Source organism: Notamacropus eugenii, chromosome 6 (assembly GCF_028372415.1).
Source record: "Notamacropus eugenii isolate mMacEug1 chromosome 6, mMacEug1.pri_v2, whole genome shotgun sequence".
In the NCBI taxonomy this organism is placed as follows: Eukaryota; Metazoa; Chordata; class Mammalia; order Diprotodontia; family Macropodidae; genus Notamacropus; species Notamacropus eugenii.
The window spans coordinates 149378694-149405131 of NC_092877.1; the positions used below are offsets into that span (position 1 = coordinate 149378694).

The following is a 26438-nucleotide window of genomic DNA, read 5'->3' on the forward strand; positions in this document are numbered from 1 at the left end:
GACCAGCACTGGTAAAGAGAATTTCTTTGTCTCTGTGCTAGTGAATTCATAGGTCCAATTCCAATCCCTATTCCTACTTTTGAGGCGCTGGAAGTCATCTTCCTCTTCATCTGGAAGAGTGTGGACAAGGAAAAGCATGGGATACATTTGGGCTGTAGCCCTGGAGGGGTGTGAAATCAGGCTGGAAAGGTAGCTTGGTGCCACATTATGGAGATCCCTGTCCCCATCCCTGCCAGTAGTGTCTCCATTTTACCAGTCACCTCTGCTCACAACCTTCCAACCATCTTTGATTCCTCACCTCTTGGTTTCACAGAGCTGACCAGCAGCCTATCAGTAGTCCTGTGGATGCCATCAAAGTATTTGCCTTAGTTTCCCCCTAGGGTATTACTTTATTGCCTCTTGTTGCCTGGAATATTGCTGTGTTCCCCCAGAAGGTCTCCATGTCTCTAATCTCTCCCTCCTATAGTGCAACCCATACGACATTGCCAAGTTAACCTTATGAATGTATATTCTTCTCAGTTAAAATCCATATTTCTCTCTTTAACCTTTCAAGCTCTGCACATGATGTCCTTCATTATAAAATACTCTATGAAGTAGTCATGTGCTTGCTTATACCCTGCTTATAATGAACTGACTGATTCCATATCACTATTATGAACTCGGTATTCCAGCTAAGCTGAGCTGCTTGGTGTTTTAAACAGATGGTCCTACATCTTCTGCCTCCCCTCCAACCCCTGCCATGCCCTTGCCTTGGCTGTCCCCCAAGCTTGGAATGCCCACTTGTCTCATCTGTACCTCTTGGAATTCCGATCTCTCTTTAAAGCTCAGCACAGATGCCATCTCTTATACAAGGCCTTTCCGGTCATTTCTCCTCTTATTTGTCTTTTTTTCTGGGCCCCAAGAGTACCCCATTAAGCTTGTGGAATATGGCAAAACATTAATTACTTTACTTCATAGCCACACTAGGTGCTGAGTAAGTAGGCTGCCAACACGATTAAATCTTCAGAGTTCTTTTTCAGAATATTTTGAATATTCCCTGAAAAATCCTGTTAAGACTATAAAAAATGTCTCTTAAAAGAGCTTATAATTGTGGGATCCTATGGGTTAGGTCAGTATAGTGTAGTGGATAGAGAGCCAGCCTACCTCAGTCATATACAGGCTGGGAGACCCTGGGCAAGTCATTTAGCATCTTTGAGCCCCAATCTTTGACCAGAGCTTCTCTGTGTCAGGGGTAGGAATTGAACCCAGGCCTCCATGATGTCAAGGCCATCCCTACATCTACCATGTCACACCAACTTCCTAACTTAATGTTGGCCCCATCTTACTCTGTTCTGGTGATTCACAACAACATTACTTTCTGTATGTGAAGAGCACTCAGAAGGAAAATATCAGAAATAAGCAGATCATTCTAAATGGAAAAGTATATAGAGATAAAGGCTGAATCTTTATAAGATAGAGGTATCATCAGTCTAATATTTGTAAGAGGGCTCCCCTATGTAATTGTATAATTCTAAGCATCCTGATCAAATCCTACAGGGTATTTTCAGTCTGGGTGTGCCTTGTCTGTGACTTTCTTGTGGCTCAATGAAAAATGCCCCACACGGGCTGTTGTGTGTTATAGTTGTGAGCTACCCTTGTAGTCTTTGGGGAGGCAGAGCTGTCACTGAGGAATTAAGAATGAAATGTGGGTTTTATTGCTTTCCAGCTGTGTGTGGTATCCCTGGCGCTCTTCAGAACCCTGATTGGCTTACATTGTGAAGATGTGATGCTTCAGCTGGTTCTAAGGTAACATCCCATTGTTTTTCTCTTTATTTTTTTTCTACCTACATTATGGTGACTTCTTGTGTTTTATTCCTGTAAGACAAGCCAGATAGCCCCCTTGCTCAGGGGCAGAGATGGAAAAACAACAAAAACCTTCAATATGTAACTCAAGAAAAATTCCTTTAACATTTTCCATATTGTTTCCCAAAGTTAATTTAAGAGTTTCTCTATTTAAATTTGTAGAAGACCATATGGAGGCAGCATGGGACAGTAGAAGGAACCACAGGACAGGGGTTCAGATCCCAGATCTGCCATATTATTACCTCTGGGCCCTTGGACAGCTAACGCACTTTATGTCACCTGGCCTCAGTTTGCATATTTGGCCCTCGAGGTCCCTTCCAATTCCATTCAGAAGAAAGTCTGCCACTGAAAACTTGAAATAGATGAATATTTAAAACACTTTCAAGTTTTCATCATTTTTTTATCTTTCCCCCCAAATCCAAATCCTCTTTAACTCAGACAATCACCGATCTTCTATAATATTGCAATAGCTTCCTCCTTGGTCTCCGTGCCTTAAAGCCCACTCCTCTTCAATCTGTCTACCACCCAGGTGGCAAAATGATTTTCCTAGGTTGCAAGTGTGACCATATCTTTACCCTTACGGCAGAGGTTCTTAATCTGAAGTCCATGAACATAAAATTTATATTGATAACTGTATTCTATTATAATTTCCCTTGCAATCCTACGTATTTTATCTTATGCATTTAAAAACATTTATCCTGCAAAGGCTTCACCAGACTGTTCAAGGGGTCCGTGCCACAAAAAAGGTTTAAGCCCTGCCATAGTGTCTAGTACCCCCTTCTCTGTTGGGCATTTAAAACCTTTCGCAATCTGATTCAGTTTTATTATATGTTAATCCCCTTCACACGCTCTACGTCCAGCTGCCCTTCTCATTCACCATCTTCTGTCTCCGTCTCTTTGCTCCAGCTGTTTCCAGATGGAAGCGCTCCCTTACCACCCTCTGCTTCTTAGAAGCCCTTGTTGCCTTCAAATTTATTTTTTATTTAAAAATTTAAAAAAAACCTTAAGCATCAAATAAAATGCATATAATAAATTTAATTACATATAAACTTTCAAAACTGTCCTGTTTATCTGTGTTTTCTTCTGGCCCAAATTCTTTTCTCTTCTGTGCATTTAAAAATAATACTTAAATGGCTCATTTTTCTTTTTTTTCTCTTTTTCCCCTACTTCCTTCCCTTCCTCTTTTCTTTTTCTTTCTCCTCTTTTTTCTCCTCTCTTTGTCGCTCTCTTTCCTCAAGTAGACTTGGGGTAAATAAAGAAGTAAATTAAAGAAAAGACAAGGTCCTTTTTGTGGTTTAGGTGAAGTCTGGATTCATTCATATGTCGAGTGAATATACAATGTGTCATTTTGGAGTACCCTCCAGGGGTACAGAAATTGTAGAATCATAGATTAAAAGAGACCTTTGAAGTCTAACCCCTTCATTTTACAATTGAAAAACTGAGATCCAGGGAAGTTGACTCGCCTCACAGCTAGTAAATTCCAGAGATGAGATTTGAATTCAGATATTCCTAATTCTGCAGTCCACTTTTCACTACAAATCAGTTGCTTTAAAGATGCTAGAATACAACACTTGCCCAAAAATGGGTTGATATAGTCCTGTATGGAGATAGAGAGTGGGCCGTTTCTAGCTACATTACACAGATTCCAAATGGTATTAACGTCATAATCCTGTTCATAGGCATGTATGAAGGTGGTCTAGGGAGGAGAAATACAACAATGAAGAAGTTTCTAGATGAATTTAAAAAAGTAAAAATGGCTCTTTTGAGAAATTTGTGTACTCCTAGGAATGAGTTCAAAATAATCGTTTTTCCTCCCTCTGGTTATCTGAATTTCACCTTCCATAAATATCAATAAGTATACATACATGTATGCACGTGTGTGTGTGTGTGTGTGTGTGTGTGTGTGTGTACTCTGAAGTCCATGGATTGAACAAGGAAGGGTCCTTGCTCAACCTCCACTCAATAGCTATTTTTGGACCCTCCTGGCAATAGTAATAGGTTCTTTCCCAAACAACAACCCTGACGCTCTTGCGCCTGCCAGCCTGGTTTATCTATTTTTTTTTTTATTAAAGGAGCCACCCCCCTGACTACTTTTTTAAAGAGGCCTATGCGCATTATCTAACTTTAAGTGAGTGCCTGAAAAGGCCCTAGCCTAAAAGGCCAAGGTCTCCTATTTTATCTTGGGCCATCTCCAGTCATCCTGATGAATATCTAGTCACTGGACCCAGATGGCTCAGGAGGAGAAACTGAGGCTGGTGACCTGCACAGCCCTCCCTCCTTCAAAGTCAAGTCAAGTGCAAGTCATGTCATCATTTCTCTGATGTCATGGTCCTCTTCTAAAATGGAAGGACAAATACTACAATACATATACTATACACATATGTCTATATCTACATCACAGGACATATATATATACACACACACACACATACATAAATATATGTATGTATGTACATGTATATAGTAGGAGAGATATCTAATGTACATCCAGAGGACCCATGGGGCTATTTGAGATCTGTTATACTTTATGAACTGATCACCTGATCTGAAGGAAGTTCAAAATCCCCTATATAACTATTTTAAAATGTAAAACTATTTAAAAAACTCCAGAGCTTCTATTCTCCCTCATCTTGCATTAGAGATTTCTGACGCCTCATTATGTGGGAGAGGCAACACTTTGAACTCACAAGGAAAATGCAGTTCATTTCTTTTCCCTGACTTCAGACAAAATCAGGGCTATTTTCACCTCAGTTGTGGAATTGAGTTCCATCATCTCATTGATTTTTGCCTGCTGGGATTGAAAGTTCTGATGATGTTGACATCTTATCTCTGTAAAGGACCTCCTCTGTCTGCTCCTGATTGTTTATTCTTCATTTTCCTGCCTTGGAGTATATGTGTGCATTTGCGTGTGTGCATTTGCGTGTGTGCATGCATGCATGCAAGTATATGTGTGTGCATGTGTGTGCATGAGCATGCATGTGCACGTGTGTGTGCGTGTGCATGCATGTGAGTGTGTGTGTGTGAATTTTAACACAGCCGGTGTGTGATCAATGTGCTTCCTAGCTCCTGCCTGATGGGCCCTCAAGTTTCCGCTGAATCTGGTGCATCATTTTAATGAGTGAAGCGCACGAGAGTGGGAGGAGATGTGTAGGGTTGCATGGGAAGAGGGGAGGAGGCTGCAGTAAGAAGATGCTAGCAGCACAACCTGGAGTTATCAGCTTGGTCTTCTCCAATCAGACACTGCTTCCTCATAATAACTCACACTTAGTGTGTTAAGGCTTATTCTTAATAACCACAGCTAGCATATATGCGGTGCTTCGAAAGCACTCATTTGACTCTGAAAAGAATAATCATTCCTAGCATTTATATAGTGCTCAAAGGCTTACAAAGTGCTTGAAATGCATTATCTCATTTTATCCTCACAACAACCATGTGCCAAGATTATTATTTTGCAGATGAAGAAACTGAGCCTTAGAGAAGTTAAATAAGTTGTCTGTGGTCTCACAGCTAGTAAGGGTCAGAATTTAGAATGAGAACCCTGGTCTCTCTTGACGACAAATCCGGTGCTCTTTCCACTATACCGCACTGCCTTCCTAATGCACTTTCCTCACAAAACTCCGTGAAGTGAGCATTGTTATTTTCTTCACTTTACAAATAAAGAAATTGAGACTTGGAGAAACGAAATGACTGGTAAGTATTAGCACTGACATTCAAACCTCTGGGCCTTTTGATGCCAAGTTCAGACAATATCCTTTCTATTACATTCTCTTTTACTGCACAAGCAGACTATGGGGGGTCAGTACTTGGCACAGTTTCTGGCACACAGTAGGTACCTAATAAATGTGTATTGATTGATGTTGTCTAACAGCATAGACCTAGATCTGAGTCCTGAGGCAGTGTGACCGTTGATACAGGTCACTTTAACTTCACAATGCCTTAGTTTTCTTACCCATAAAATGGGAACGGTGACAACAATAGTTGCTCTTTTTCAAACAGCCATTGTGAAAAAGCACTTCTGCATTTCTTAAGCTAGAGCAGTTAGTTGGCAGCAGTAGATAGAGCACTGGGCCTGGAGTTAGGAAGACCTGAAGACCTGAGTTCAAATCTTCCCTCAGACACTTACTAGATGTGTGATCCTGGTCAAGTCCCTTAACTTTGCCTCCATTTCATCATCTGTAAAATGAGCTGGAAAGGAAAAGAAAATGGCAAACCACTACCATATCTTGGCTAAGAAAACTCCAAATGGGGTCACGAAAAGTCAGACATGACTGAAACAACTGATTGAAAACAGCAAACTCTTTTAAAATGCAGTGGAAGTGTAAGAATCATGGTGGTCCTACCCAGAGAATTTTTTAAAATTTAGATATGACTGCAGCCTTATTTTACAATGTGAATTTAATTTAATAAATGAATGATTCAGTGAGAGAGATTCCAGTAACAAATGCTGGAAACAACCTGTATATCAAAAAAACCCAAACAAACAAACTTAGAGAAGAACTAAATAAAATGTGGTGTGTTAGTGAAATGGAATATTATTGCCCCATAAAAAGTTCAAATATGAAGGATAAAAAGAAATACAGCAAGACTCATATGAAGTGATCCTACATGATGAAAGCAAAATTAGGACAACTCATATACCAACTCCCACTCTGTAAGAAAAAACTAACAGAATCTCCCAAATTCATAGAAGAGAAATAGAGGAGACAGAGGACAAGTAAGATACTGTATTGGAGTTTTGGGGTTTTTTTCCTTTGATTGTGGCCAAAGTTTATATCCTTTTCTCCTCTTCATTCAAAATATAACTAGTTTGGAGTTTATAATTTTATGAGATTTTGTTCCTTCTTTATCTTCCTTTCTTGGTTTTTTTTTGGTTGCAATTGTCTTGAAATTTATTATAAAGACAATTTTTTTATAAAATAAAAAACTCCAACATCCAAGTCTGAACTGATCCTTCTCCTTTGTCATATGTCAGTTTTGCCAATGGCGTTTTCATCTTACTAATGTAACATGGCCTCTCGGCACTCTGAGCATCTCTCTGGTTAAATCTCTTCCTCCAAACAGGCTTCCCATTTCCTTCTTTCAGACAACATCTCCCCTGCCACAAGGTCTCTCCTCTCCTTTCCATCCTGTGTTCAGCACAAATTCCCCATTTCCACTCAGGCACATTTTTGCAAGGTTGCAATTGTCACATAGCCCAGGAGTCTAAATGTAATTTCAGGCTACCCACTGGTGATATTTGATGAATCACTTTATCATGTTTGGTCTGGTGTTTCATTTTTCCTACCTCAAATGAAGATGGGGAAATCTATGTGTATCAACTTCAATGGTGAAAAATGTTCTGTTTGCTTCCAACCTAAATGAAACTCAGTCATCAGGTTCATCCAGCCTAAGAAAACAGTGAATCATTTTATTTTTTACATCATTCATGAACAAAATAAGCCTACGTTAAGACCTTGACTGGGGCAAATGTTCAGGGAATGGAGAATAATAGTATGTTTTGCTTAGTTTGCCCCATTCAATACTTAGTAGCCCTGTGACTTTGGTATCCGTTTGACCTCTGTGACCTTTCAATTCTTTATTTTACAAAATGGACAAAATCACAGGATTGTTGTGATACTTAAATGGCAATATAAGTGGATAGAATACCGGTCCTAGAGTCAGGAGGATATGAGTTCAAATATGACCTCATATACTTATTAGCTGTGTGACCCTGGGCAAGTCAACTGTTTGCCTCAGTTTCCTCATTTGTAAAATGAGCTAGAGAAGGAAATGACAAATCAGTCCAGTATCCCTGCCAAGAAAACCCCAAATGAGATCACAAAGGGTCAGACATGACTGAAAGAGTTCAACGATAACAAATGTGTGTATGTATGTATGTATGTGTATGTGTGTATACATACACAGACAGTGCTTTTCAAACTTTGTAGCACTATATAAATGCCAATTTTCAATATTATTTTATTAACGATTTAAGTTGATACAGTAGATCCCTACCCCTCTTCTTTTGAAGTAGGAAAATGAAACACTTGACTAGACCAAACATGATAAATCTGATTATCTGCTATGACCAATGGGTAGCTTCACCTTTCCCTAGTTATTGGTAGCTTAATTTAATGGAGTTCAAATAGAAAAGGTTCTCAAAATGGGCGCTACCTTGCCATTGTTTGGTTCCATTTAACTTTCTGCAGACTTTTTCATGTGTAGATAAAAATGACTGCCTTTTGTTATTGTATAAAACAAGCATTAGGATTTGGGTTCATCTCCCGTAGGCTTGGTGAAAGCATCTTCTTATGTAGCTTGTTTTTCTCTCCTTTTTCCATGCCATTCAGATAGAAAACCACCTGGTCTAAAGCACTTTCCTGCTAGTATTATTTTGTATTTAATGTTCTGTCATCTGTGGCATGGTTGGATAAAATAAAAGCTTTTTGTAATTGAATTAAAGTATTAGCACATGAACTCATCTCTGGCCCCATAGGAGGCATCTTCTGGACTGCTCCAGCAGCCGACAAGGTGAAGGGGATGATGTATGTGTATCTCCTCTGGTGCCCATAGGAGATTTTGGTTTCTTTTGGCTGGGTCTTCATATATTTTGATAGCTTTAAAATCATTATCTGATTCTCATCATTTTTCATAAAAAGTGAAATGAGTTCAGATAGAAATGATCCGGAGACAAGTTGTTATCCTGGTGTTATTATCTTATATTAAATTTCCGTTGTGCAGTTACACAGACGGATGCAGCTTTTATTGTGCCTAGCACCTTGTCTGGAACATATTAAGTGCTTAAGAAATTCTTGCTTGTGAATAAGAATAATAATAATAGAAGCCTTGGTTTACTGAAGTTACATCAGCTAATAGATTTACTAGTTGCAAAGAACCTTAGAAGTAGAACTTTTTTTACTGTTTGAAATTTTAAAAATATACTAAGTTTCTTTTTTGTCTGGAGGTAGAAAGGCCCCTAGGCTCGTCTAGAGCCAGCTCCCCTCTTCATAGAGTTGAGGGACCTGAATTTCAGGAAGGGAAGTTCGCACAGACAGTAGATAGCTGGAAGTTTCTGCCATCTTCCTCCTTCGAGGCAGGACTTTCCCCACAGAGTGACGTTGCCTTTTTGCTTTCCTAACTTAGTAACTGGAGCATAATGAAAGAAACTGGAACTTTTTCAAACACTGAGGATTTTGCACTGCTACAAAGGTTTCATTTTGAAGTTCAGGTGTGGTCAGTTATGGGCATAAAAGGGGGGTTTCTCAGCTGTTTACATCTCCCCTTCAGAGGCTTATCTAGAATAGGTATGGATCTCCAGATGTACCCTTGAAACTTTTCATTTATTAAAATGAAATGCTTGTTTTCTAGTGAAAAGTTCCTTTTTCCTGGAAGTAGACTTGAGGATGAAATCATTCCAATGACCTGAGAGATCTAGTTAAATTAGATTTTTCTGAATTATATTAAAACTCAGATTTTTTTAAATTGTCTGAGTAAAAATGTAAGACTTTGCTTACACATACTACGAACTCATTTTTTTTTAGCACTTAAGGTTTACAAAACATTTTCCTCACAACAACTCTATGACATAGGAGTAAGATACAAATAGCCATATCCCCATTTTGGAAATGAGGAAACGGAGAGTCAGGGATGGGAGAGACTGGCCTGTGGTCACATAGCTCTGTAATTGTCAGAGCTATTAATTAAAAGTCAGGAAAGACGACTAGTTTTGAAGTCCGAGGTCCAGGATTCAAATCCTGGTTGTGCTCCTTATTATTTGGATCAGCGTTGATGAAATGTTTCCCTTCTCTTGGCCTCAGTTTCCTTATGTGTCAGATGAAGGGAAGGTGAACTGTTACTGCTAATGATCTCTAAGTGCCCTCTTGCCTCTTAAAGTGCAGTTGTGAGCCTAGCCCTCTTTTGACTCTGCTATAACTGTCTCTGTATCAGAGAATCAGACATAGATTCAGTGTCTGTGGCTGCTTAGAAGCTAGTACATGGTTTACTCTGTGCCCTCACTTTGAGGGTATGTCTTTGCATTTATTATCATTTTGTTTATTGAGTCTGCTAACTGTCATGGTGTCCATCATTGGTGCTTTAATAGAGATGGCAACTTGAAATGTCCAGAGTCCAGGCCGGTACAGGATTTGGAATTAACCTAAGACTTCTTGTGTGATGTGGAGGCATGTTGCTGTTTTATCAGCAGAAAATATGGAAGCTGATTTGGGATATTATGGAACCTCTCTTGCCTTCATCATCTGCCAACCCTAGGGCTGGAGAACGTGTCAGCTCCTGGTATTAATGAAGCACCAGGCATTTCTTTGGTTGAAAGAAACCATTACTTTGGATTAATGGAAATATGATTATTCTTTCAGGTACCTAATTCCATGCAACCACATGATGACGAGTCAAAGGTGGGCTGTGAAAGAAAGAGATTGCTATTCTGTTTCTGCAGCTAAGCTGCTTGCTCTGACTCCTGTGTGCTGCTCCAGTGGGATCACCCTGACCCTTGGGAACCAGAAGAGGGACTACATCCTGTGGTCCAAGTTCATGCACAGTGATTCAGGTGGGAACTTACTTGGAGTTGTCTTGAAACAAAGTATCCACCTTCTTCCTTGTCTGGGGGATGTCTGTATCTGGCAACACAGAACAGTATGCCATAAATCTAAACGGGTAAAGGCTGTTTCTTCACCTTATGAATGACTAATTTGGGGTTGTGGTTCTTCTCCTTCATGAATTATGTACACTTGGAAATTAGGTCCAAGTACATAACAAAGTCCTTCCTTCATTTACTGCTTCTAAATCTTTATTTTAAAGAGGATTCCTAGAGTTAGAAATGCAAAGGCATATTCCAGCATATCTTCAAAAATTAAGTTTGTTTATGTATATTCAAATTTGAATAGACCATACTGAAACTTCTTGATAGCCTGACTCCATATGGCTTGATTCCTAACATGCAATTATAAAGGTTTTAAGTATAGGCAAAGAAAAATGGCAGCTTGCTGTTTATGGTGCAGTGTGAATGTGAGCGCTTAACATACTGCATTTTCTGCAGGCACCTGATATCGCAGTTGTGCATTATGACTGACCAAATTAATAATGTATACATTAACTATGTGACATCTGAGATCTGTTCAGGTGGGCAGAATAACATATTTGTGTTTTGGTTGGCTGATTTTAGAAACTGAAAGTGCAGCTCTGTGAATTACATCTATATCCATCTCTATATACCCATATTCATATCCATATCCATTTCTATATCCATATCCACATCTATCTATATCTTCTCTCTACCTAGTTATCTTGACATTATTCCACCTTAGCCTCAATTTAGGCAATGCCTTTTAAATGAGATATCTTGGGAAAAAATACATACACACAGGAATAACACTAATTATAAACTGTACCTAGATTTCATATGAGCCTCCTTCCAACCAACATGGGTATATTGAATTTGATAAATATTTATTATGCACCTACTATGTGCTTGATAATAACTGTGTAGGCCCTGGAAATAAAAAAGCACAGATGAGACAGTCCCTTATTTCAAGGGCTAATCTTCTTTTAAGGATTACATGAAGGTACAGTAAAATAATAAACTAGGGGAGGGAAAAGCAGAAGAGAGTTCTGTGGCCAGTCTGTTTGTGTGTGCAGATAGCAAATGCATTCATGTCTTGTCGGTATTTCTTCAGGTAATCCTTTCATTGGGGAAGTTCTGCCTGCATCCTGCTGAGCAGGGACGGGTACATACTCTTGTTCCAAGATCTGGGTTCTGTTCCAAGCTTTGTCTTAAAACATAGATTGCCATGAATAGCTTTTGTTTCCATATCATCTAAATTTCCCCCTCTAATAACAGGTGGCAGCTTTTGGATATAATGGATACAGTGCTGGCTTGGAGTCAGGAAGAACAGGGTTAAAATCTTTCCTCAGACACTTACTAGCTGTGTGGCCCTGGACAAGTCACTTACCTTCTGTCTGCCTCAGTTTCCTCAACTGTAAAATGGGATAATAGTATCATCTACCTCTCCAGGTTGTTTTGAGCATCAACTAAAATAACATTTGTAAAGCTCAATGCTTGGTACCTAGTAGGCACTTAATAAATGCTTTCCTCCCTCCTTCCTTTCTTCCTTGCCTTAATATAAAGAATTTCAGCCTTTGACATGGACCACTTGTGTGACCTTAAGCAAAAGTCATTTCAGTGTCCTCTTCTGGAGGGTTGGGCTAGATGACCCCTAAGGTTCCTTATAATTTTAAATATTTGATCCCCATGCATTATTGCAATGCCATTCTGCATTCTTAACCTAGATCCCTTAATTTCAGGGGGAAATTGGAGAAATTTGGGTGGGGAAAGATCTCTATTTTCACTAACCTCTAACTTTAATTTTACAATTTCCTTTAATTAATGGAAAACACTATTCTGAGAAGGGGTCCATAGGTTTCACCACACTGACCCAGGGGGTCCTTGACAAACAGAAATGTTAAGAACCCCACATAGAATCTTTATGAGTGGGTTCCCCTGGTTGAGAAAGTTACGATTGTGTTTGACTTAGATATGTTTTTAGAAATTAGTGTTTCCTTACTAGTCCTTGGTATTTGTGTATTTCTATGTGACATCGGGCCCCTAAATGGTTGATAGAATCATGGCATGTCATGCTACAAGGGACTGAACCTTGGAGCTTATCTCACCCATCCCTCTGCCTCTTTTTGGGTGATTCCGTGCGGTAGTACATGAAGATAACTTCCTCCTTGCATCGATTTTGCTGGGCAAAGCAGAGTGGATTTCGTGTACTTCGCTGGTTGCTAATTTTTCACGTTTACCTTTCTATGCTACAAAAATGGAGCCCATCTTTAAAAAAAAAAAATTGGTCTCAGTATTCAGCACTGGCTTAGGCAACTTTTGATGCTTTAAAACAATACCCTTTGAAGCTAGAAAATGGCCTTTTGTTGCAGGAGCAACATTTTTATTTTTAAAATTTTTTCCCCAAGACATTAATTTTATTAGTAAGCAAGTGGCAAGTCAGCGAGTTGGCCATTGTGATGATACATCTTAGATTTTTACATTTTAGACTTATGTTGTATAGTTAACCATTCTGAGTCTGACAAAATCTTATGGGGTGCGAGCCTGAACCCCACCCTCCTCACCTCCCTTAGCAGCAGAGACACCATGATGAATTAAATGCAGTTCAAGTACGCTGAAAGATATACCTACCACCTGCAAACATCTGACTTCAAGGTCAGAGAAGGATGTGGATACTAGGAGAACACAGCCTGAGGAGTCTGGAGTTTCTCTGGATTTTTTTTTTTTGGTGAATTATTTCATCTTTGTAACACATTTTCTCAACTAGCAATCAACAATTTACTCCATGAAGCATTTATTAAGGGCCTTACCTATATGTACGGCATTCTGCTGGATACTGGGGTTCGTAATTACAGTAACAGCTGCCATTTATCTGATGCTTTTAAGATCCACAAAGGGCTCACATCTCTTATCTCCTTTCATCCTTACGGCAACCTTGTTAGCTACTGTTATTAGCCCTATTTTAGATGAGAATACTTGATCTGAGAACAAGTAAATGTCTTGTCTCAATCATACAGCTGGGTAATGTTGAAGTCTAAGGCTTCTGTCTGGGGTAGGATTCGAACTCAGGTTTTCCTGTATCCATGTCTACTACTCTATCCAATTGCTTGTTTGACCAGATATAGGATTTCATTGGTGTAGGGGATTCCCAATGTGGAAACTCCCTTTCCAACACAGGCCTATGATGGCTATGCAATTTATAGTCTTAGAAAGCCCCGGCAGGATCACACAGCCAGAATAGGTCAGAGGTGATATTTAAACTGGGATCTTGCTGACTCCAAGGTTGGCTCTCAAAATAAAATCTAAGCTGCCTCTAGATGTTGGAGATACAAAGACAGAGATAAAGAGTCTTTACTCTCAAGCTTCCATTCTGTTGAGGAACAGAATGTCTCAGTGTGAGCTCATGTTTGTACAAAGCACTTTCCTCATAACAATTCCCCTAAAGTAGGTTGTGAATTGTGTTAATGTCTCCATTTTACACAGGATACTTAAAGGGAAAATTATATGCCCATGGTCACACAACTGTTAAGTCTCCTTGCTAGGTCTTGGATCCAGGTCTGTTGGCTCAAATGATTTTGTGGGTTTGAGCTAAGTTTTGAAAGTTAATGTGGTGATACACACACTCATTTTTAAATGGGAGGAGAGGAGAATATGGTTTTATTGGTGAAGAAACAAGGAATTTTAATGTACCACTTAGAAAAATGGATAATTGTCAAAAGAAATCTCCTGCTTTGATAAGAAAAACACAGGCAAGGAAATAAATTGTCTTCATGTTCTTCCCTTTCAAATCACATGGACTAAATGTGTGTTTGTGGCAGTGTGATGTTAGGGCGCCCACTGGTAGTTGTGAACATTGCTTGGTGTGATAGTGTGTTGACACATGATAAGCACTCTTCTCAACTGACCATGATATTGTAGTGTTAGTGAACCTCCCTGAGAACAACATGACCATAGAGTAGCTCTGGGGAGACTTTGGTTCCCCCAAATCTCAGACTGCAATACCATTGCAATCTTATGTTTCTCGACTTCTCCCCCCTCTCTCTCCTTCTCACCTTCCTCCACTCCCCACCTTCCTCCTCCTCTATCAGTGTAGAGAACTTCAGGCAGAGAAACTCCTTCCATTTATAACTGAAGGTCTTAAAGAGTTGTCTGAACAGGAAGAACTTGACTTGCCTAGGGCCATACAGCTAGCATCTCAGAGGAACAGGATTTGTATTCAGGTCCTCTCAAGTCCAAGGCCCACCTTCTCTTGACTATTTCATGCTGCCTCTCACTTCTTCCTCTCAAACAAACACTATTTTAATAGGAATAACATATTCCTGTCTCATTTTAAGGTTTACAAAACACTTCTCTGTGACCTTCTCCCCTGAGCATCCTCCTGAGGTAGATTGTATAAGTTCTTTTTCCCATTTTCCAGATAAGGAAACTTATTCTTAGAAAGGAGTGACTTTACTGAGATCATATAGGAAGTGTTAGAGCCAGGATTTGAACCCAGGCCTCCTGACTCCATATCCAACCAGTACTCTCTAAACCACATTTCCAGTAAAACTATAAGGAAATAGATATTATCCTGTATACATTTCTTTCTGAGAGAGCATTTAATTTTTTCAGGGTAAACATTTTTCCATCTGATAACTTATACTACAAATAGTCACATCCAGGCCCTTGATTTCCCCTTCTTGGTTTGTGTCCTTCTATCACCAAAGACTTTCTGTTTTTGTTAAACTTTTTTTCTGTAACTTTATTATTTTTCATTTCTTTGTTGCTATCCAAAGTAGATGTATGCCTAAGTGTTCAGTGGGGTTTTTTAATTAATTAATTAATTTTTAGTTTTCAACATTTACTTCCACCAGGTTTTGAGTTCCAAATTTTCTCCCCATCTCTCTTTTCTGTCCACCCCATGTTTTCTTAAATAAAAGAAAAGATCTTTTTTTTTTTTTTTACATGTGATCATATTATATTTTGAACTGTGTTTGTCTTTCATTTCAGGCCCTGGAGAGCAGCCGCCTCCTGGCGAAGTGTCTCCGTCAGCCTGCATTGTAGAGTATGGGAAAACCTTGGACATCAGCTACCTTCAGTACCTTTGGGAAGCCCATAATAACATCAGCCACTGCATGAAGGACTGCCAAGTCTGGTCTGCTCTTTATGATGGAGAATCCCCTGATCCCGATACCTTTCTCTCCAGTCTGAAGGAGGAGAACAATAAAAACGTGTCCTACCCAGTGCTGAGGACGCACCAGTCATTCCCTGGCCATCCGCATCCTCAGCTCACACACAAGAAGGAGAAGAGCCAGACTGAGTTGGAATGGGACGACAGCTATGACACAGGAATGTCTGCCCAGTTGGGGGGAAGCCCCTCTCAGCGCTGTGAGGATTTGGAGACTCCAGTGCCTCCAGTCCCCATCGATCCCCCCAAGCACATCCAGGAGATGAAGAAGAATGCCATCATGCTGTTCAAAGGCTCTTACATCGAGGAATCGGACTTTCAGGATGATGTCATGGTTTACAGGCTCTGTGCTGACAAAGATGCCCAGGACAGCCAAAGTGTGCAGGGGGCGCCTCTGAAGTCCTCACGGTCCCCCCTAAACAATGGGCCCCTGGATCATCCACAGCCACAAATAGATTCAGAGGAAAGACAAAATAGGATCAATTTAAGCTTGAGCCATGAAGCACCTGAGGAGGAACACCACCAGAGTTCTTCCAGGGCGTCTGAGTCAGCATTACCATCCGTGTCCGAGTCGTCGGCCCCACCGTCCGCATCTGAGTCGGCCCCGCCATCCATGTCTGAGTCAGCCCATGCTGCACCACTGGAGGCAGACTACAATTTGGTTGTGATGGAAATCAGCCCAGATGGTGAAGATTTCATTACCCAGTATGAGAAAATCATAAAAGAATTGGACTCCGGCTCTGAGGATTTGATGGAAGAAAATTTCCCAACCCTTGCTCCCTCACCTCCTGTGCCAGAGGAGGGAGGGGAGAAGGAGGAAGAAGCCGAGGAAGAAAAGGAAACAAGTGAGGCAAAGGAAGGAAAGCAAGAGGAGGAAGAGGAAGACGAGGATGACTTTGAGCATCTTGTGGCTGAGGCTCCTCCAGTAGAAAGCTTACCTTCCCCATTTGGGACAAAAGATCAGACAGCCTTTCCTAGTCGTCATGTGAGGACTCAAGGGGCCCCCTTTACAGGTGAAGATTTCAGCAACTTTGCTGTATCTCTTTTCTGAGAATAATGATAGGCACTGGGGCAGGAAAATAAGGTAGGACAGAGTAAGAGTGTGGTTCATTGGCTCAACACAAGGATGAAGGTATTTCATGGTATTATTTAGTAGAATTTCTTTCTCTTTTTAGGACTAAAAGCTTTCTTTTAATTTCTTCAAGGAAAAACATAAAGCCAAATAAAAATTAACATAGACAAACTTCTTTTTCTACAATAAAATTGTAAAATTGTATAGTCTTATCTTTAACAATGGCAAATAAAATGAAGCAGCAGGATGTTTGATCCTTAAATAGAAGCAATGATGATAGCTGACATTAATATGGGATCATAGAATTCATGTCTGGAAGGGATTTTAGGGTAGTTGGATTATGTTCAAAAAGACATTGGTTCTGGTTTAATAGCATTTCCTAAAGGCTATTCCAGTGAAGTGTAAATTCTCAGGTCCTACTCCACTGGAAAGGCTTCATGTACAGTCCTGTACAACACAGCCAAAATGTGCCTAAGGACTAGCTCAACTAAACTCAGCAAGGCTTCCCATTGAGAGGTTGGACAGAAAGGGATGAATTTTTCAGCCACAGCAGCTCCCCAGGATCATCTACTAAAAGTGAGTGGTTGGAATCTGCCATGGTGGGTACAGTATCTACATCAATGAAGTCACAGGTCCTTGAAGTCTTTTGTAGTATAGAGGGTGATGACTGGTCTTATTGTCTAATTATCTTGCATAGTGACATGTTCAGTTGTCGTCTGTAGGATATTTGGACCTGTGATTTCATCTTTGTAGGGAACTCCCTGCAAGGAAACTCCCTCTACTAGTACAGGTTAAGAGCTGTTCTACAGATTATAGTCTTAGAGAATTACTTAAGTTGTTGAAAGATCAACTAGCCTTCAGGATCACACAGGCAGTATATGTCAGAGGGTCTTGAACCAAGGCCTCCCTGACTCCGAGGACAGCCTTCTTTCCTCTGCATACACACACAGAAACAATCTCTCTCATTTTGTGTGTGTGTGTGTGTGTGTGTATACATACACATATACAGTATCTGTGTGTGTGTGTATATACATATATACATATATATAAACACACAGCAAATGTATGTATCTATACACACACATATAGATAGATGTCTTTCCATCTGAAAATATGTAAGAAGCTTTACTCTTTGTGTACATAACTATAGTTTTTTTAAATTTCCTCTTTTAACATCTTCCCCTGGTATTACATATGTTCCTTCCCTGCCTTATCTCTCCATCTGTTAACTACGTACTAAAAGAATGAATATTTGCCATTAATCTTACCGTCTTCTCATGATACCTTCTATTTGCACATCCCTGTTTACTCTGCCAACAGGTGGTGATGGAGATTCTGTGTGGGCAGCATATCTGAGATAAGCCAATTTAACTACAAATTCATTACTAAGAATAGATACCTATTAATACCTCTGTTAAACATGAAGATACATTCCAGTGATATCTTGGTCAGAAACTTCACAACTGGACGTAGTAATAAAATAGGAGATGTTAGATAGGTTCCTTGATGGCACAACTTGGATTTTAATGTTACATACTAAAGAAAACATCATTAAATGTGACTTAAAACATAAAATCTAGGAATGTTGGGACAGAGGACTGAGTTCAGATTCCTGGATATGAGTGAGTAGGATTGACCATGGAATGGGGTAGACACAAGTTTGGAAGGGAGAGGACCTTTTTTTTGGGGGGGGGGGTGTAGACTTATTTTAAGGGTAAGCAGGTGATAGGTGGTGGGCCAGGCTCATCCTTCCCATGGTAGTACTTAGGGGTTAGGAGTTAGAGAAGCATAGAGGTGTTGAGCCACAGACTCTCCCTTTGAGCCCTTTCATATTAATCTAAAATAGGAGTTCTGTTTAAAAGAATTTTAATCAATTAATTAATTTTTTATTTCCAGCATTTACTTCCATAAGATTTTGAGTCATTAAAACAGGAGTTCTTACACCCTTTTTAGTGTCATGGTCCCCTCTGGCAGTATGATGAAGCCTGTGGAACTCCTGCACAAAATAATGTTTTTTAAATGCACAAAATAAAATACATAGGATTATAAAGGGAAAGAATCATATTCCAATAGTTATCAAAGTAAATTTTAAAACAATGTTCCTGACTCTACAGCAATCTTTGTTCTAAAAGAAGCAGATGAGCTTAATCATTGGGACCAACAAAGTAAGTTTTGAATAAATTTCAGGGGTTCCTCTACCAAGTACCCCACTTCTACTTGCATAGCTCTCTAAATGCTTACTAATTAATCCCTGAGATCCTGTTCAACCAGAAAGGCATCTCCTTTTACCTTTCATTCCATAATTATAGGACCATTTTTTTTTTAGTGGGGAGGCAGAGAGGGATGAACAGTTGAGAAAAGCCAGACAGACCTCCAGGAGGAATTGGCCTCTTGAATTAAATCTTAAAGGGACCTAGATATTTCAAGAGGCAGAACGTTCCAGGTTTGGGGTCAGACCAGACTGTGCAAAAGCAGAGGTGTGAGACAGGTTGTTGTATATGGGGAATACCAGGGAGGCCAATCTGACTGGAAGCTAGAGTTTGTGGGGATTCATGGGTAATAAGAACAGTTTGGAACCATATTGTGAATGGCCAAAAGGAATGTTATCTTATTCTATAGGTAAGGGGGGAGATCACTGACACGAGTAGGGGACTGGCAACACAGTTGTTTTGAGTTTGAATTTTGTAAATTTTTAAGACCAACAGAAATATGGATTATTATTGGATGTCTCCCCTTTGTTTCTAAGATCAGGTTTTTGGGGTTTTTTTTAAGTGAAAGGAACATCCTCTAACACTCAGCTTCGTGCCTTTTTCAGCACAGGCTTTAGGCTACAGTTGTTTTTTAATTTCTTCCTTTTAAATTTTATGGTGTTTGTTTTTAATAGACTGCTTCTGTTTCATTTGAGGGGGTTTTATTATCTGATACAGCCCAGTGCTTGCAGAGTGAAGCATCTAGTGATGAAATCTGTTTTCATTTTCTTAAACTTATATTAATGTTGGCCCACTCTTCTTGAGACTCTCCCATTCATCAAATCTTATGTGCTTTCATTAGAAATAACGCTGCGGTTTAGGGGGTGTCATCAATAGCTAAGCTGAAAAACCAAACCCACAAATCTCCATTACTGTTATTTACTGTGACACTTTGATGGCAAAAATCTAAAACTTCTACAAGTAATTTTGTTGACGCTAAATCTCTTCTTTCATGATCTTCCCTGTCTTGAGTGAACTTGGGCTACATAAAATGTACTAGTTTTATTCTGATACAAATGAAGGGGAAACCTTTTTTTTTTTAATGTCCTGGTTTTGTAATCCCACTGATGCCATAGTGTGCAGCAGGGCTGTGGGATGTTGTTCTCTCTGACCTTAGAATTTAGTGATGGTTATGAACTTGTGCCTAGTTCTGAAATGAGAACAGCAGGTCTCCTTTCTTCTTCTTCACTGTGATACATGACCTTCAGCTAGCCTGGTCGTTCCTCTTCACTCTGTATTTTGGCCCGTTTAGTAGAGGATTCATATTGTCTTGCAGATACATTTAAGCATCTTAAACCTTCCCTTGGCTGCTAAAGGTATATTTTAGCATATTCTATGCTTAGCAGTATCATGGAGAAGAACTAAGCCTTGAATGTAAGAGATCAGTACAATCCCATTTCATTTAACAAGGTTTTATTAAGCACTGACTGAGGGGAGAGGCAGCTTGGCTGTGGCTGGAAGGTTGACTGTAAAGTTAGGAAGATCTAGGTTTGAGCCCTGGCTTAGGTGGAGTTACACACACAGGACCCTGACCATACACAAATAACTTACCCTCTCGCAGTGCTTCGGGCAACTCTCTGAGACTGAGTTATACTTGAATTTGTCGTTCTACATTGGTGAAGGGGGTTTCCACACTGGGAATTGCCCACAGTGCTGAAAGCTCAGATCTGAACCTCTCAAAACAAAAAAGTCAAGGTAAGGATGCTGCTAAGCCCTAGGAATAAAGGGTAGAAAAAGTTAATATTTCCTGCCCTCCAGAAACGTACATTCTACTTAGGAGGAATACAACTTGGACATGAATATGCAAATACAAAGTAATTCGGGGGGGTATGGGTCGGGGTATGGACGAGGAAAGGCCCAGGGAGCAGCTGGTACCTGAGCTGTGCTTGGAATTCTAAGAAGTAGAGGTGAGGAGAACATTCTCATCAATGGGGATGTCCAGTTCAGAAGAGTGAAGATGGAAATTAGAGCGCCATATGTGAGTAATTTAAAAAGCCCTTTTACCTGGATTAGGGAATGAATGTAGAATGAGGCTGGGAAGGCACATTGGACCAAAGCTGTGAAGTCCTTTAAAATCCAGAGTAATTTATTTTTTATTTTAAAGGCAATTATTGAGTATAGCAATGACATGGCCAAATCTGTGCTTAAGAAGAAAGAGTGGCAGCTTTGTGGAGGAAGTCCTGGAGCGTGGAGAGATTTGGGACAAGGAGACCAAGTCATAGGCTGTGGCAATGATCTGTCAAGGAGAGAGGTGATCTAAGGTTGGGTGTGTGCGAACGGAGTGAAGAAGAGGAGGACAAGAGAGAGAGATGGTATAGATAAAAGTGTCAAGATCGTGCACCTGAAAAGGTGGAGTGAGGGATAATGAGGAGCTAAGAATAAATACCACTGTGGTTATGAACCTGGGAGATCAGAAGAATGGTGGCATCTTCTCTGGAAACAAAGAAGTTTGGGAAAAGGAGTTGGGTTTGGGGGGAAAAGCTAATGAATTCTGCTTTTGCCATGTTGAATTGGGTGAAATTCACACAGTAGCCAGACCAGGCTTTCTGAACTTAGAGGACATAATGTGGAATGCTGGGCAGTAGAGATGGATAAGGAGCTTGAACCCACACTGTGAAGGCCTAGAAATGGCAAACAATGGTGGCAAGAGGGAGCCACTGTTACTCTTTGAGTCAGGTGAATGACGTGCTCAGATCTGTGTTTGGGGAAGATTATTTTGGCAGATAGCCATCTAAAGAAACAGTACAATGTGTTGCCTTTTTGTTTTAGAATAAAATTTTATATTTAGAATTTTATTTTAGAATTAATTTTAGAATTATTTAGAATTTAATTTAGAATTTTTATTTTAGAATTGCCAATTATTTTGATGACCACCATAATTTACAACTTGCCATATGGAAGCTGCTACCATATTTTTGCTGGGATTGGATGGGGATGGCTGCCACTTTTTGTTTACGTGTGTGGAGTCTGATTAGGCCTGAGAAGGATCTCAGGATTCTTTTCCCAGTGGCTACCCTAGTTGCAAAGGGGAGCCAGGGAAAAATGCATATGTAGCTAACTAATGTCCAAGTGTTTTGTTTTTCCCGCAGGACCATTTATCAGTGTGGTGCTCTCGAAGTTGGAGAACATGCTGGAGAACTCCTTGCATGTTAATTTGCTGCTTATTGGGATCATTACTCAGCTGGCCAGCTACCCCCAGCCCCTCCTCCGCTCTTTTTTGCTTAACACCAACATGGTCTTTCAGCCCAGTGTTCGGTCCTTGTATCAGGTAAGTGTTCCTGCTTCCCATTTGTACCTGCTGCCTGCTCTGGTAGCTCATTTGTGAGAGCGTCCCCTCCCCTCCCTCCCTCACCCATTTTTATTTCCCTTCATCCACATGAATTTGTCTTTGTTCCTTGTTCTCATTCCGTTGCTTTCCTGCCCTGATTAGACTGGTCTCAGAGACTAAATCCCTGCATGAACTGAAGATTTTCATTTGGTTTCATGTTCTGGAGGTTGTGCTATCAAGAAAACCCAGGCATTTTAAATGAACCTAATGGGCTTTTGTACCTGTAGGACACTGAACAGTGAGAGTAGAGCTCATTGTGGGGCATCCAAAGGCCATGATTCATCCAGAGGGTCATCACCCTGCTTCAGTCTTTCCCTTCACTGACCCATCCACCCAGCTAACAAACTGGTTTTCCTAAAGCATCCCCTTAAAATTGTAAGCCCTTTCAGATCAACCACTGTCTTTCTTCTGTCATAATTGTATACCTAGTACTTAGCAAAGTGCCTGGTACACAGTAGGAGCTTAATAAATGTTTATTGACTGTTCCCCAAAGGACAGATCCCCTCCTGTGTCACCACTGACATAGACCTCTCTCAATGATTCGTTGTTGCCTCTAGGATAAAATATCAATTCCTCAGCCTAGGATTTAAGTCTCCCACAAGCAGCACCCACCCATCTTTCTAAGCCTTTGTTCGTAATCTTCCTTCAAGAATTCTCTGCTCTCGCCATCCCGGCCTGTTCTTTGCGAATGACATTCCATTGTCAGCTTCCCTGACTTTTCAAAAATGGTGGCTCCTCCTTGTCTAGAATATGACATGTGATAAGGGCCCTGGGATGAGGGCCCTAGCTTCCTTCAAAGCACAGCTCAGGTCCTACCTCCTGGAGGAGGCTGTTCTGGTGCCCTCCACCCTACCTGCCATCACTAGTGCTCTCCTGAAAATCACTTCACCTTGCTTTCTATATACTTTGAATGTATTTGTGTGTGACTGTACCCTCCCCAGTACAATATAAGCTGCTTGAGAACAGTCTCAGTTTAGTATTTGTCCCTCTAGTGCCTTGCACATAGCAGGCACTGAATACTTATTGAACGGAATTAATGCAACTAACATAAATGTTTGCTTCCCACAAAGTAAAGGCATTTAATGAAATGACACCACAAGGAAGGAAGCAAGAAGACATTCACCCTGCCCAAACCTGGGGCATGCTCTCAGGCAGATACGCACACCTCTGTGGGATTAGTGGACAAACAGGAGATGGGGGGGGCACTCCCACGGGGAACACGTATGGCTAGCAAACATGTTTAGCATATCCTTTGTGCATGGCTCTGGCATGGAGAAAAAGATGAATAAAGAGATGAAAAAGTCCTCAAGGAGCATATAATCTAATTTATTAGAGTCAGGCATGTTCACGAAGATAATCCAAAACAGAATATCTGAATACCTTGAACAAATCTCAGAACAAGTCTCTGGACTTGAGTCACTTTTATCTTACAATGAGGGGGATGGGCAGCATGACCCTGGCGGTCTTTGATATCATGTTTGTAAGAGAGTTACACAGAAGGCTGCGTGGGAGCAGTAGAGAGTGGGGGAAGGGCTTCAGGAAGGGATTTCATTGATTACCCTTGCTCTCCTTGTTTGGGGCAGGTTCTTGCATCTGTGAAAAACAAAATCGAGCAGTTTGCCTCCATAGAGAGAGATTTCCCGGGCCTTCTCATACAAGCACAGCAGTACCTGCTTTTCCGAGTGGACATGTCTGCTGTGACCAATGAGGAAATAACCAAAGGTAATCCATCATTGTTTCCTCAAAGGGCATTCAGGGGAAGTGCTGTCTTTTGCCCCCTTCTCTTCTCAGCTCTTCCATCCCCTTGGTTTAGGGACCTCTGCCAGGTAGACACCAAAAAAGAAGACACCAGAAAAGAAGCTCTAGCTTCAGCCCCTGATACAAGCTCACTCTGGTGATGGTGTGTCAGCCCTCTTCGAAGGAGGAGGGCCAGTCTTTGTTTTATGTCTCTGGTGCAGACCTGCCATGACAGCACCACGGCCCATGCCCACCCTGAGAAGGCCCCATTGGGGCATTTATTTTGTTAACTCAGAGTGGTGCACAAAGGAAGCTGATATACGGCTTGCCACTGGATCGACCGTAAATAAAGCCGAGTGTATGGGCCGCGAGGAGAGATTGTGTGTGTGTGCCCATCCATTTGTTGTTGACTGGTCTGATACAAAGGGGAGCATGAACTCTCTTTATTGTGTGTGTGTGTTTTTTGGGGGGGTTGCCAGCCAAAAATAAATGTGCTCTGAGGTGCTGGGAGGTGAAATACATGAGGCTGGACTAACAAAGTGTAATTTATGCTTGTCCTTAAACTCTTGTTGGGGCCATTTTAAAAAAATAACTGCAAAGGAAGTGATGAGACCAGTTCAATGCAACAAGCATTTATTAAGTGTTTATTGTTTATAAAGCGCACCATGTTAAGCACTGGGAAAGATTTAGTCTAGATAAGACATTGTCTCTTCCTCCATAGAGCTTATTGTCTGGTGGGGAATGGGGGTCAGGTGGGGGGAGAGACAGATTCAGAGAGTACTTGGGTTTGTAGCTTTCTGTATTATTTATCAGAGCTATAAGAGATCCAAGGGGGAAAGTTGTTGCTGACAAGGAGCATCAGGGAAGACTCCCTGAGGAGAAGGCATTTCGTTAGGCATTAAAAGATAGGTAAGAATTTGGTTGCTATAAAGGGGTGAGGTTTAGAACACTGACCTAAGGAGCAATGAGATCCAGGACATGAAAACAAGAAAGGACAGAACATTTGGACAACAGACCGTCTGACCAGAGTATAGAATACATAGAGAGGTACAATCTGGACGGCCAGGCAAGCCGGGAGGCATCGGATTTTGGAGACCTTTGAGTGCCAGACAAAGATGCATGATTTTTACATGGTGGGTGAGAGGGAGCATTGAAGATCTTTGAGGAGAGGGGATGACATAACTTGATCCACATACAGGGAAGGTATAAATACAAAGGATGGAATGGAGCAGAGAGAAGTTGGAGGTTGGAAGCCCTTTGAGAAGGTTGTGCAACAGTCCAAGTGCTAACAGGAGCCTGTCCTGGGATGGCATCAATAACATAGAGATGAGAGGATGGATATGAGAGACGTCATAGGAGTAGAACTGACAGGACTTGGTAGCCAAGTGTGAAAACTGAGGGAAAGGGAAGCCTTGGTCCTCGCGGTGTAGGTGGTGGGTGGGTGGGAATGAGGAGGCAATGATAAGATGGATAGTAACCCTGCTGCTTCAGTCCATCGCTGGTGTAATAGCGATTGCTCTTTTCATCCAATCCCGGTATTGATCAGTTTTGGCAACCTGTGATCTTCTGAGTAAGGGAGTGATATTGATGATGCCATCTGACTAAGGGAGATCCCCCATCTCACTGGCCCAGTCTGTTTTGGAGGAGGTATGACCTTGAGGACAAGGTTAGGGTTAAGTTCTCTCTCATAGTTTTCAATACTAGGCTAAAGGAACATGACCAGACCTCATGTGTTCCTTCTCTTCTCCTGGTCTGGGAATTCTGACCAAGCACAGACATGTATTAGCTTAGCTTAGGAAGCTAACAGATAACACTTCACTTTGTCATCTTGAAGGTGCCCTCTAGTTCCTATGATCCTACTGGTTAATAAGTTACAATCTTTCATATTCTGTATACCATAAAATCATAAATCTCCAGAGAGATCCTTCAGGGGATCCCAAAACATCCTGAGAAACTCTGAGCAGAAGGTCTAACACACCCAAATGCTGCATTTCCATTCAAGACATTTCTTTGACATCTCTATTAGACTGTCCTCAATTCCTCTGACCCAATCCATTCCTTCCTCATTCCAGCCCTCAATCATTTGTAGTCATTATTTATGCCCTCTTTTGTCCCCATGTAGACAAGCTGTGCCTATTATTTTTCCCCATCACTCCACATAAATCAATATTTTCAAGTTCTTAATTATCTCGGCTGCTTAAAAAAATCAGTCTCATTTTTCATTTTTTAAACAATTTTTTGGTCAGAGGAACCCCGGCTGTGCTGCCAGCGCTGCTCGGATTTACAGTGTCTTCCACATCTTATTGCTATGCTTTTTAACCGTTGAAAATGTTCCCTTTCATTGCCTAAATCTCTCTTTATTATTCTTTATGGAGCACATCACAGTTCACAAAACAAGGCTAAGAAGAGCTGGAAAGGTAGCCTTTGTTGCCTGCAGGAAAACAGAAGGTATTTTGTCCACTTAGAGAGGAGTCCAAGTTCCTAGATGG

At 40.8% G+C, this 26438-nt stretch overlaps 1 protein-coding gene across 10 annotated transcripts in view; it reads left to right on the top strand.

The window, feature by feature from the left end:
- FHIP1A (FHF complex subunit HOOK interacting protein 1A) overlaps positions 1-26438 on the top strand; it is a 368975-nt gene that overhangs the window by 319800 nt on the left and 22737 nt on the right. For all 10 annotated transcript variants that reach the window (XM_072621249.1, XM_072621248.1, XM_072621251.1 and 7 more), the window contains 5 exons: positions 1706-1785; positions 10194-10384; positions 15386-16576; positions 21974-22152; positions 23796-23934. In XM_072621249.1, the coding sequence (XP_072477350.1) occupies positions 1706-1785; positions 10194-10384; positions 15386-16576; positions 21974-22152; positions 23796-23934 (1780 nt within the window). The remainder of the gene's footprint in view (positions 1-1705; positions 1786-10193; positions 10385-15385; positions 16577-21973; positions 22153-23795; positions 23935-26438) is intronic.